Source organism: Pleurodeles waltl, chromosome 4_1 (genome assembly GCF_031143425.1).
Source record: "Pleurodeles waltl isolate 20211129_DDA chromosome 4_1, aPleWal1.hap1.20221129, whole genome shotgun sequence".
In the NCBI taxonomy this organism is placed as follows: domain Eukaryota; kingdom Metazoa; phylum Chordata; class Amphibia; order Caudata; family Salamandridae; genus Pleurodeles; species Pleurodeles waltl.
In genome coordinates this window covers 153,251,824-153,264,564 of record NC_090442.1, presented here as the reverse complement: position 1 = coordinate 153,264,564, position 12,741 = coordinate 153,251,824, and the positions used below count along the sequence as shown (strand labels likewise).

At 42.5% G+C, this 12,741-nt stretch overlaps 1 protein-coding gene across 5 annotated transcripts in view; it reads right to left on the bottom strand.

Annotated features, from left to right (window-relative positions):
* Window positions 1-12,741, bottom strand: part of WDR91 (WD repeat domain 91) — a 178,295-nt gene that overhangs the window by 129,638 nt on the left and 35,916 nt on the right. For 3 of the 5 annotated variants that reach the window (XM_069227939.1, XM_069227940.1, XM_069227943.1), the window contains exons 4-8: window positions 12,100-12,307; window positions 7,614-7,696; window positions 1,616-1,734; window positions 711-888; window positions 336-494 (exon numbers count right to left, since the gene is read on the bottom strand). In XM_069227939.1, coding sequence (XP_069084040.1) covers window positions 336-494; window positions 711-888; window positions 1,616-1,734; window positions 7,614-7,696; window positions 12,100-12,307 — 747 coding nt within the window. Of the gene's footprint in view, window positions 1-335; window positions 495-710; window positions 889-1,615; window positions 1,735-7,613; window positions 7,698-12,099; window positions 12,308-12,741 lie in introns of all 5 variants that reach the window. The other 2 variants (XM_069227942.1, XM_069227941.1) reach the window with 2 other exon arrangements.

Genomic DNA, 12,741 nt, shown 5'->3' with positions numbered 1-12,741 from the left:
ATGCAATGGACTGGGTATGTTGACTTCTTTGTAAGGGCTAGCAGATTTCTGTATCATCTTGCCTCATGAACAGGTAGATTTCTTAAACAATTCAACATCCCTGCATTCATGAGCATTTGAATCTTAAAAGGCATAATCATACCTCCATTTGCATTTTATTCCACCAAGTCAGCTCAATTAATTGCTGGAAATAGATATAACTTTAACATATAACCCCAGTTTTAAGAACCAAAACAGCATCTGAAACATTTCCCTTGCATATGAATTATTTAAAAGGCTTAACATTACAGAACACTGTGTGAGGATAAGTGATGTACATGTATTATCCTCATTACCTGTGAAGATGCTTTAGATAACAGCTCCTTTCTTTCCTTCCCGTGTTCCTGTAACCGTCGTTGTCGTGGATGAACCACACTTGCTTCAGTTGGTAGTGTTCCAATTACAGGACTCTTCCCCTCTCTAGGTGTCAACACCACCTCCTTTGCTTTGGTGTTCTGAAAAACACAAAACAATATCTTCAAATATATGAGTGCAGTCATACTACTCTCAACTCATTCCAGGATTTGAGACCTCTCAGTAGACATAAGTGGTATTTGCGAAAGTTTAGACTACACTGGGCATTGCTAAATACAACGCCACTGACCCTACTTGCAAGAGGTGAGAGAAATCAGACTACATGCAACAGATGCACTTCATACTATTTTGACTACCTGGGTGTTCTGAGGCTCCTTCTTCAAGACTGGAGCACTCCCGCTCATGGTGGGAGAAAGTCCTGGCCCCTGAGGTGTCTTCGGTGGGACCTTCTTGCTCTGGGGAAGCAATGAAGATAAAAAAGACCCTTTGGTCTGAAGAGACAGAGAGGGATTCCTGTGGATGCTTGTCATTGCCCTATGGTAAAGAAGAAAATCATGTCAAATTAGAGTATTACCTAGCTCCCTTGAAAACACAGACTAGAAAAAAAACCGAAAATGGTGCTTTTCTTGGGCGTAAAAGGTACAAGATACCACATGCAACTCTGGGAAGAGAGTGTGCCAAACTGCTAAACTAGGAAACGTTTGAGGCACTGGCATAGGCAAAAGGTCATTAGTTGGGAACAGGAAGATGCTTTAAAAGATAAAACATAATTAATCAGAACCAGTAGCTGGTTCACCACAGAAACGCTCAGTGCCTTGCCTTCAGTTATTGGAAAAGTATATTAAGTTTGTGTCTGACATGTGTATGGTGCCGGAATAAGGCCAACCTACGTGCATAATGCTATGCTCAGAACCATTAGGAATGATAGTATGCCAATGGTAAGAGCCCAGGTACGTCTAGGGTTACTTAGCATCCAATCAGCCACATGATCATCTATTGTGATCGTTTAATGACATGATAAATCAAGTATTATCATCACGGCCAAAGAAACATGTTTGTCAACTGTATCATAACTGGCAAAGATATAATTATTGTAGATTCATGCTGCCAGTCAGTGCTACATATGGCTGTTCCCAGAGGTCATGTGAGATTACGTCAAATCTATATGGCTGTTCCCTTCAAAAGAAATCAAGCAGGCACATCATGGCACATATCTCGCCTGATGTCTACTGTAAGAGTTCTTCTGCTTCCAGCCACTCACAGTTCTGAGTCCATCAGGCGGTCCATATTGGAGACATATGAGGGTAGCTTGTGCTGCATGCGTTCCTCCTCCTCCTCCTCCTTTTTGAGGCGGTAGGCCTCGGCCTGCAATGAAAAGAGCTGCAACAGGCAAAAAAATCCTTTCTCAGCAACACAGTATATATGCAACAATCAAAACCCTGACTGGATGTCAATGTCATTCCTGATAAAAAGCAAACAACCATTGGTCTTGAAAGATTTTGATATCAACATATATCACACCAGGTCTATGATAAAACAAACCTAAACTGTTTTCTCTTCCAAAACCTGTCCCTATGTGACTAAATTATGCAAAGTCTTAAAGGGTACAGTCCTGATGGGCAGCATTACATTGTATATTGTTATATTGAGTGCGCCTTATGAGATTTATATTATACATATTACAGACCTTGCAAGGAATGCAATCACCACACGCTTTCTTCACATTTAGATAAACATCTACTAACACATTCAAAGTAGTAACATTAAAGTAAATGAACTATTACTAACACGTACACAAGGAAAAAATGGTAAATTCAGAAAAAGGTTTCTCTTGATTTCTTACATTTACAAATCATTTTCCAAAAAACATTCAATCAAGTCCCAGGTGTAAATCCTTTCTTGTTAGTGCCCAACTGAACACAAATTCTGTGAAGGGTATTAAAAGTTAATAAGTAAATTTCGCCTACGGGACTGCTGCAAAGATCTTTACGATGAGAAACATACATTTGCTTGACAGCCAGACAGAATACCAGCAATAACTTAAGATTTGCCCTCTCCAAAGCATTCTACGTCTGGCCTTTATTCTCCAGTGTCCCTACTGCAGTGAACCCATAGCTTTCTTCCTGGTTGGGGGAAACTTTTAGTAGGCAGCAGAGATATTTCATCCTGCTAAACTGTAAGTCGTATCCATTTCTGGGTATTTTTTTGGTAAGGACTGGAAGAAAAGTGCGAACAGCCACACAAGTGAACAGCAAGGAGTTCATGAAGAGAGAAATGCAAAAAATCACAGAGCAGTGGATCAGCTGTCTTGGTCCGGTATGAAAGCAGATACGAAAGATGGTGGAAATGTGAAGGTAGGCTAGTCTAGCAGGAAGCTTTGGCGGTGCCTTGAAGAGGTGTTCTTTGCATCACTATCCTTTGCTATAGGAAAAATAGTTACTTACATTGGGTAATGCTCTTTTTGGTGGACAACCTATTTAACCAGAGGATTCCTCACCGTAGAATATACCTCAGGTGCCAAGCAGATGCCGGAGAATTGTAGCAGTGCTTCTGTATGAAGCTAGGCGATGTTGCATGATTCCTCATTTGCTCAATACTGCTTCCAAAGTGACAGACATATAAAGAGCATATAACAGCCACCCCTCCACACCAACATCAGATGCTTGTCTTTACCATGTCCTCAGACGTGGAGTGTAAGAAATTGCTGTAATGGTGTGCTGAATAGTAACCTGGGAGCTTTTTAGATGTTAAAAGGAGGACACTCTACAGGATGGAAGGGCAGTGCAGAATCTGTGGTTAGATAAAAGCATCCACAAGAAGAAGCATTAATGAAGGTAACTTGTTCTTCTGATGGCTACTTCTAACCTCAAACCCCCACTTTACAATACATTCCAAAAAGCAGTACCTTGGTAAGGCGAGGGTCTGTGGATTGGACTCTACCCATAAAGTCATCCAGAGCCGTGCACATTAAGGCAGTATTGGTAAGTGAACATATGCACCAACATCTATGTTGCAGCCTGGCAGAACAGTCACCATTGTATCAGGAAAAGAAGTGATGTCAGACAGTTGCACTGGCAGTGCTTACAGTTCACTCATGTGATAGGCTGATGTAATCGCAATGAGGAAACCTGTCAAGCTCTGAAGAATGCATACAAACCAAGGTAGCATCCCACTGTGGCATCAAAACAGTTTGGGAACGGAACATGGGTGTCAAACCTTTAATAAATATTATAACAATAGGCAATTTTAACAAACAAGGTTGGTCAAGCAAATACAGAAACGCCAAAAGGGCTGACAAATAACCTTTTACTGTGTTGCCTACAAGCCCCTGCTGCACCAAAAACAAAATGAGCAAAAGGATGTCAGACAAACTTGCATGTAAGTGGTCAGTCTCTCGGGCAACATACCTGGTTACAAATTGGCCCCAAAGCCCAGTCTAGACAATTTTATGGAGGGGCGTCTGGTGGTAATGATGACCTCTATCACATCAGGCAGCAGATCAAAAGCCATTAATTGCATTCGCTCAATCTCCATGCATAGAGGTGTAAGTAAGTTCAGTAGATTTGGGCGGAGCACCCTGCCCTGCTGCTGAGACAAGTGGTCCTCCTGAAGTAGTAGCCTGATCAGAGGACAGGTGCTTATGCTCAGGATCTCCAGGTACCAGCCCAATCCGGAGCCACCAGGATGAAATGGACCCAGTCGTTCATGATCTTTCTCAGAACTCAAGGCATGAGAGGTAGTGGCGGGAAGGCAAGGCAATCCAGCTGGAATGCATCGCCTAACAAGTGTTCTTGCAAATACTCCAACATATAAAATTGTTGGCACTGCTTGTTCTTGATGGTAGTAAAAAGATCAAACTAATTTTCCTCCACTGGTTGAAGATGCCCTTCACTACTCTGAGATGTAGCCACTGCCTGTGATGTGCCAGAGGTCTGCTCAGTAAATCCGCTCTGGCATTCAGGGCCCCTGCCAAGTAGTTGGCAATCAGAATGATGCCTTGGCACTCTCGCCACCTTCAGAGACACAAAGCTTCCTGGCACAGAACCCAGAATCCTAATTTACTGTGCCTGCTGCAGCACCACATGAAGATGGTATAGCCACAAGAAGCTCCACCAGCCTCCCCTTGATATATGGCAGGAATTGCTTCAGAGCTAGACGAACAGCCTTAACTCCAGTAGGGTGATGTGGCACCAGAGTAACCCCATCCCCCCAAACCCAGTAGTGATGAATCTGTCACCTCTATTAGCTCGACGTATGGGAGGGAGAGGGGTTTGCCACAGGGCAAATAGTGATAAGGCAGCCACCAGTGCAGATCTTGAGCTGTCTCATAGAGACCTTAACTGTACTGGAAAAACAACCTTGATGCAGGGCCCAATGGGATTCCAAATTCCAATGCAGGGTTTGCTTGTGCCACCCGCGTGTTTGACACGAAGGATGCATGAAACTACGAGGCCCAGAAGTCACAGAGACACCTTCAACTAGATCCTAGACTGAGTCTGAAACATATGGAGTCCAGGACAGCCTGAATGAATGGAAGCATCTGTGATAGAGTAACATGGGACTTTGGTTCGTTTATGGTAAACCTCTATGATGTCAGGCAGGAGTGCTGCCACTATCAGCATGTGGCCCCCGACTGCCTCCAGTGACCATGCCTTTAGCAGCCAGTCGTTAGGGAATACAGCAACTTCCATTCTCCAATGACGATCACTACCATCACTTTTGTGAATACTGGAGGGGCGCTGTTGAGGCCAATGGGTGGCAAGGCAAACTTAATATGTGTCTGCAAGTCCAAGGACAGCACCCACTTTCCTGGGTCCAGCACAGATAGGATCTAAGAGAATACAGACATTTTGAATTTGTCTTTCTGAATTGGACATCCAAGATAGGCATGAGGACCCCATCCTTTTGCGGGACAAGGAAATAGCGGGAATAACAACCTCCATCTTTCTCAGAGTCTGGTAGCCTCTCTATGACACTCTTGCAGTGTAACAGACATACCAGCTGAAGTAGGATGGACAGATGGTCTGCTGAAATTCGTTCTGGTGTGGGACAGATATTGGGTGGAGAGGAGAGTAAAAGTAGAGTGTAGCCAGACTGAACGATTTGCAAAACTCAACTGTTGTTGTAAACTGCCATCTGCATGTGTGCTATGCGCAAACTAAACCAGTTTGACACCTACTGTAGAAAGAAGATTAGTAAGTGCTTCCCGGCAATGTCTGGCAGATCCCTGCCTGCGTCCCTAAAAGGGCTGCGCTGTCTGCACCATAAAAAGCTGGAAAGGCTGTTGCTGCTTATGCACCAGGCCAGGCATAGAACCTAAGCTTCCTATGTTGAAATTGGTTAGCAGAGGTCAATAACTGTAAAGAACAACACTGTAAAACTGTTTTGTTTTTTTAAGCATTCTAAAGCAGATTATGCCTTCTATCTGAAGAGGTGAGAGCCATCAAGGGGCATACCAATTAGTAAAGCCTCTACATTGCCAGAGAATCCAGTGGAACTCATTCAGGCAGGTCTATGAAAGAAAATATTGATACTGACCACCCTGCTAATGCAATCTGTTGTATCCAAACCAGTGCGGATAACATATGTGGCTGTGTTCTGTCCATCATGGATCATTTGAGCCAGAGAGGCCAAAAGAACTTCGAGGACTGCTAGCAAAATCTAGCTGGCCACAAAGAGCATGCGTGTATCAGCCCAACAGATAGACTACATTTACGGAGCACAGAGCCAAGCTGCCAGAGGAAAAACTATGTTTGTCAAAGGCATGAATCTTTTTGGATTCTCTATCCAAAGGATAGGTTTGAAATGATTTAGGGTTCTTCTTACTAGTCAAGGCCTGTCCAATAAGACTCTGTGGAGTAGGGTGCTTAGTGATAAAACCTAAATCTCCAGAAGCTACACGCAAGCTAACAGGCGAGGAAGAACATGATGTTAGACAGGCAGCCATCACAGTATATGTTAGGGAAAAATTGAATGGGAGAAGTGGCTCAGGTGATTCTGGCCCTGGCTGCAGTATTTCAGTCAAAACATTTGTTTTAGTATTAATGGAGGGCTGCTGTAATTCTAGTACCTTGGCTTCCCTCCATCACTACTGTAAACAAGGTACTTTCTTCCGGTGATGGTCCATGTGGCAAGTCGAGCTCTGTTTCATGGGAGGTATCAAGCCCACTAGCGCTTTGTAAATGAAGGTATAAGGCAGCTTCAGTGTAATGAGGGGGGAGCATGCCATCTTCATCTCTATAATCATCATCAGTATCCTGGGGTGTACACCTGCAATAGTTTCACTTGTTACACAAAATGCCTGAAATTTCACAATTATGCCATTTTGTGTATTTACTTGCTTTTCACAGTAAAGATTTACTGTAAATGTACCATTGATGGTAAGAATTTACTGCCCAACCTATGGGAACAACAGCAAGAGGCTGTTGTTCACAGTGCTTTTGTTTCTTTGCACTAGTCTTTTTAACGCAAAATGTGACATTGCACTAAAAACTGGCACAAGGAAGCATTTTGACCTCAATTATAGAGCAAAATTATGGATTCACATTTTGCGTAATTTTGCTTAATTTTGCAAAATATTTCACCTAGTTAGGCAAAAGCAAATTAACAAGAATTTTGCACACCTCTAATTAGAACTAGGGTTAATGACAATCAGATGTGCTTTTCTAATTTCATACTGTGACACCGTCTTGGCTAGAGCGGACATCAGTTCAGGATCAGACAAGGATGTCAGCATAGGATCATCCACCAGGGAGGAACCCACCTGCAGTAAACCGACTGGAAGCCCCGGCAGTTCTGTGGGGCCCAAAGGCATGCTAGAAAAAGGCAAAAGCACACTTAAAATTTGCAGCATGGACTCCTTCTGCTATGGGGTTGACAAAGGCCCGGAAACGTCGGGAGAATCAGAACAATGGAAAACTCGGCTCCGTGGCCTGTGACATTGATGGAGTGCAACTGATATTTTGATACTCTTCCACATTCTCTTTGGTGTCACAGTGGTGGGAGAGGGTTGAGTCTCACTTCTCGTTTTCATTATTTCACTTGAACTTGGACACACCAGAGGACTTCAAGTGGTCATAGGATCAGCCTCATGACCGAGACCAGACATTCTTATCTGCATTACAAAAGACTTATTGCAAACAATGCTGTCATGGCAGACAGACATTTCCTATATACTTAAGGTAAAAGTCAATAAAAGTACATGCACTGAAAGTAAAGTGACAAACAATATTAAATAACTCACTGATAGTTTTTCTCACCTTCTGGCGCAAAGCTTCATTTTCCTCCTGCAGGAGAGCAATTTTCTGGCTCTCAGCCTCAAAATTCAGAATAACTGGGACAGGTACAAATCGTTAAGGAGCTAAATGCATATGCCCAAGGGCATGAGAACAATGAGTGTTGGCTTCTTGCTTCTGTGTGTGAGTTTGAATAACACACAGAAGTAATACAATGATTCATAACTCAGGTAATGAGAATAAAATTATATTTCATAAAGCAAAGCATGCTTCTATGGGTGCTGGTAACTTTGTAAGGTCACTTGAACTGCCCACAGATAGCACAGGGTGTACTGCATATGAAGTGCTTCCTTGTCCTTCTTGTGTCGGTTTAAGTCTGCATGGACTCTACACTACAAGGGAGATCGGAGAGGTGGAAAGGGTGTGGGGGCCTTGTCAGCCACCTCCAGCTCCTATAACCCATGTAAGACATTATGGGTGGTATGGAACACCACTTGCATATTAAACAGCACATCTGAGACTTCAGTGAGAATGACTAGCACATACGTTGCACTCCAGGCAAGCCGGGTTGAATTGCTGCCTACCAACCAGTATCATATAGAATCTCATGACATTCATGGGACCTGCGCTGCCCGACTGAGGGATACACCAGGTATACTGAGTGACATTTCTGCATTTCTGAAAAACAACCCTGAGTTAATGACAGGCAACATAGGTATGCTAATGGGATCCCCCACTGACATACTGAAAGGGGTTCCCGGTATATTAAGTAGCATACTCAGCAAAATGCACTACGTCTCTGTAACATAAATGGGATATATGGATGGGAACATCAAAGACATTAAAGATACACTAATGGTATAATGACAAACATCCCTAATAAAATGAGCACCCCTTTTAGCTCCAAGAACAGCATGGTTGTAAGTGATTTCATAGAAAACAAATTAATGTAATAGCATTACTGAGAAACCATGTAATCTAAATTGTTTAATGGAAATTTTCAGGACAAATGGCATTTACCATTTCATAGAAACCAATTCATAAAATGTCATTTTTTTTAATTGGCTTCTTCATACTTATTTTTTAAGGGGTAAATGAAATGGTTACTGGTTTTATTTTCAGAAATTTTTTGAAGGTATTTATTTCAATCCTTTATGTCAAGGGACATTATTTCAGATTTACATCTTTCACACTGTCAAACAATTACTTTGGATGGTTTTAATGCGCTGTACACCACATTTAAACACCATTCATCTCTGCCGCCTAAAATGCCTCCCCACGCAAACTACACCCATCCCCAACCCCAAAGCTCCACCAATCCCTGAACTTTAAAAGACCTTTCTAATCGTAAACTTTACCCATCCCTAAATTCCTAATAATCCCTCACCACACCTAAGCGCCACTCATTTCTGACCCCTAAACTCTACCAATCTCTGAACCCTTACAGGGCTTTCTACTCCTAAACTCCACCCATATCTTAACCTAAAACTCCGTCACTACGTCTAAACTCCCCCAATTCCTTAACTCAAAAAAAACCATCTACACCTAATACGGACTCTTCACTCATCCCTTAAAATCATGCACTACCCCTAAACTACACTCATCACTGAACCTAAAAAAACCCTCATCACTTCTGAAAACCACCCTTTCATAGCCCTAATCCCTCCGACCACAACAAAACTCCTGCATCCCAGAACCCTCAAAACCCTTTCTACGTATAAACTCCATCTATCCCTGAACACTTAAAAACCCTTCATCACGCCAAAACTCTACTTTAAAAGAACTTTTAAAACACTCACCAGCCCTAAACCCCACCTAAACAACCTCAACACTCCTACACGCCAATCATCCCTGAGCCCTAAAAATCTCTCACCACCCCTAAACCCTACTTATCCGTGAATGCTAAAAACCCTCACAACCTTAAATGGCACTCATTCCTCATTACTAAAAAAAACTCACCACTCCACACGTCCCTGAACCCTAAAAACCTATAACACATGAATTAGTTTCCTCCATTGTGGTTTCTCAGTCTTCGTTTTTTCCATTACCTCACATACCTCAGAACAGCAGATCTGGCACTATGGATGCACGCACCCTGGGTGCACTGCTAAGCACCCGTGGTACACTAATTGACACTGCAGGTACACTGATGTACAACAGAGGTGGTTAGAATGGTGTAATGTGCAGCATCCAGCACTTCAACTGCACATCAAATAATTGAGTATCATTCTGCACGCAGACAGACCTCTCTAGCATTGACTTGCCAAAGGACCATACAGTGATGACACTGACACTTTCAGAGCTGCAAGGCTTGTACTATCAATCTTCTGGTCAAATGAGCAGCACCCCGGCACGCTAAGTGGCAAACTTGGCTGGTAACATGGCACACATGGTCAAAAGAAATAATAAATAGCCAATACCGTTGTGTCGTTTGTGAACAGAGAAACAAACATCTGGTATAAAGTGGCATTCCAAGGCCATTACGTGGCTCCGATGGTGAATACATATGCAGACCTGTGCATTATCACACTTCTGTCTTACTGATCGATACTCCGTTAACAGCACACCTGTCACAAAGGGACACTTCTGGTGCACTGAACAGCACCACTTACCTAGTGAGACATAATGTCACAACCATGCGCACGTTGATCACCTGAGGTACCTTGACTGATATGCACGTCTTAAAGAGAAGCTGACTTGGGCATTGTATTACTCATGCAGCATGTTTAGTCGTATACCAAGAGACTCCTGACCCACCATACCCAAAGGAACCTGACATCACCAGTCAAGCATGCCTACCTTGACCATAAATGCAAGGCCATGTCTACTGTTACTGTGGGTAATCACCTGTGCCACTGGGCAACTTCATCGTCCTTCACAGTGAACACAGGTCCACAATATCCCTAACTTCTCCACTACAGCTACAGCAGTGAGCTGGGCAACTAAATGCACTGTTCCTATACTGCGCTCTCAAAGTGGCATTGACCACAAAAAAGAACAAGGAGAAAATGTTAGACAGTGGCACAGAAGAATTAAGTACTAGAATCAGAGACGACCAACCAAAGAGCATATCACCCAGAGAAGAGAAAGAAACCGTGGATACTATTGCTCTTCAGCGGAGAGTAACTGAAATATATATCAAATTAAGGAGAGGACTTGAAGTGCACAAGAATGTATAGATGTGAAAAATCGTATAAAAGCTTCAGAGGGCCTTAAAAAGACGGGGGGGCTAAAAGGCTCATATGATGGTGAGATTTGGCATATAACCTCCATTTACAGCTATGACCCTCAACATTATCCTTTTAGTTTAATGCATTTCTATAACTGCAAACCATTGGTCAGAGCATCCACATGAAGGTCATTTTGCAAAATTATGGTAAAATGCTGAACAGATACTCATAAGGTGTGACCAACATGTTACTCTCCTTTTTATTAAAGGCAGAACAAATTGGATAAAAGAATGATCAGGAGAACGAAAGGTAACAAAATGACTTTGTAGGTCAGGGTACCCTAAGCCCCTCCAACCAGAAAGTGGCACCACCATCGCTCGTTCTTCCTTAGGGACATTTGCAATATGAGAGCCTGGGAGGGTGTGGTGGAAAGACAGAAGCAAGGTAGGAACTTTAATCCTCACCATGTGAAAGAGTGCCATTCACCACCTTTCTTCACACATATTACAAACATATAGGTGTTCATAAATGCACATATTAATATTTTTAAATGGTTTTGGTGCTGGGCGAGGAAACCATAAGATGCACTTGGGTCTGCAGGTGGAGGGGGGCAATAGGACTGTTGTGGTCATTCTAAAAGAGGAAAGGGGTGTCTCACACTTCCAGCTTATGACAGACGTCACCGAGATTTTAGCAGCTTCCCCCACTAACAGAGAGATTCATTTTTTAGTTTTTTCCCTTTGTTAAACATTATTTTACCTTTTGCTATGCATCCTGTAACTGCACAGCAGCAAGTTCCTTCACCTTCCATGGGGATGGGCCATGGGTCGTTTATTACAATGAAAGCTTAATGTCTCACCATTGAGGTAAAAGGTAAGAAGAGAAACAAGTTGAAGGGGTATTGATGCAACATTAAAAGAGACCGCAGTGGAAAACAGTGTGAAAGGTACATTATATCCATCTTCATGTGCAAATAAACTCATAAAACACAGGGAAAACGGGGTAAGGGCATCACTGTAGCATTAACCTACCTTTATTTATTGTTATGGTTTTCTAACTTGCTATCCCTAAGCCACAAATACTTTCAAAGCTATTGGTACTGGGATGTGCAGAATAGTAGGTATTGGCACAGTGAGAAATTCTTGACATGACTACAGTTTATGCTCACTTTTCCTTTTCAGAATTTCAAGATGATGTTCCAAATTGAAGGACTAGATGGCATTTGTAAACACAACGGGTGAACTACATTTTGCAGCCTCTTAAATGCTGTAAGAAAACAAAGCATTACCCTATAACAAAGAGTAAGTACTGACTTCATGTAGAGGACTAAGAAAGGATATGCATACACTGGAAAAGGACACTCAAAAAGTTGTGCAGGGACACCAGGAACGTATCTGCCCACTGTCTAGAGAAATATGGAGCAAAAGCAGGATTGGAGTCTGGCGTCGGCAGGAATGGCAGCAGGAACCAGTCCTTCCACTCGGGCTGGTTCTGAAGCTCAGAGGCCTGCTTCAGAAAGAACTCCTGAGCCTTATCAATCCGGTTTGTCTACAATACAAGAAAACAAGTGTTATCTACAATTGGGCTAATTGAAATGATTCTCGTGATTCTAGACACTAATAGATACAGTGGAAGAGTTCAAGACCACTTCCAAATCTAGCTGAATATAAAGCAGTGAAGCGACTACAAGGACTCTAATATATATATATATATATGCAGAACACAAGACAGTTAAGAGACAGAAAGGATGAATTTAAAAGATATCTGGGGAAAGAAAAGTATAGAAAAATTGACGATGTATCATTATTTGGGTATGCATTTTACTTCAAAGTTAAGCTGGAAGTCTTGTTTTGAGGTAATTACAGCTAATGCCCTGCTAACAATCATGGGATGAAGTACATTCCAGAAAGAGTTTGGAGGCCCCAGGTTAGACCCATTATTGACAGTGTATAATGCATCGGTATAGACCAAATGGCTATATG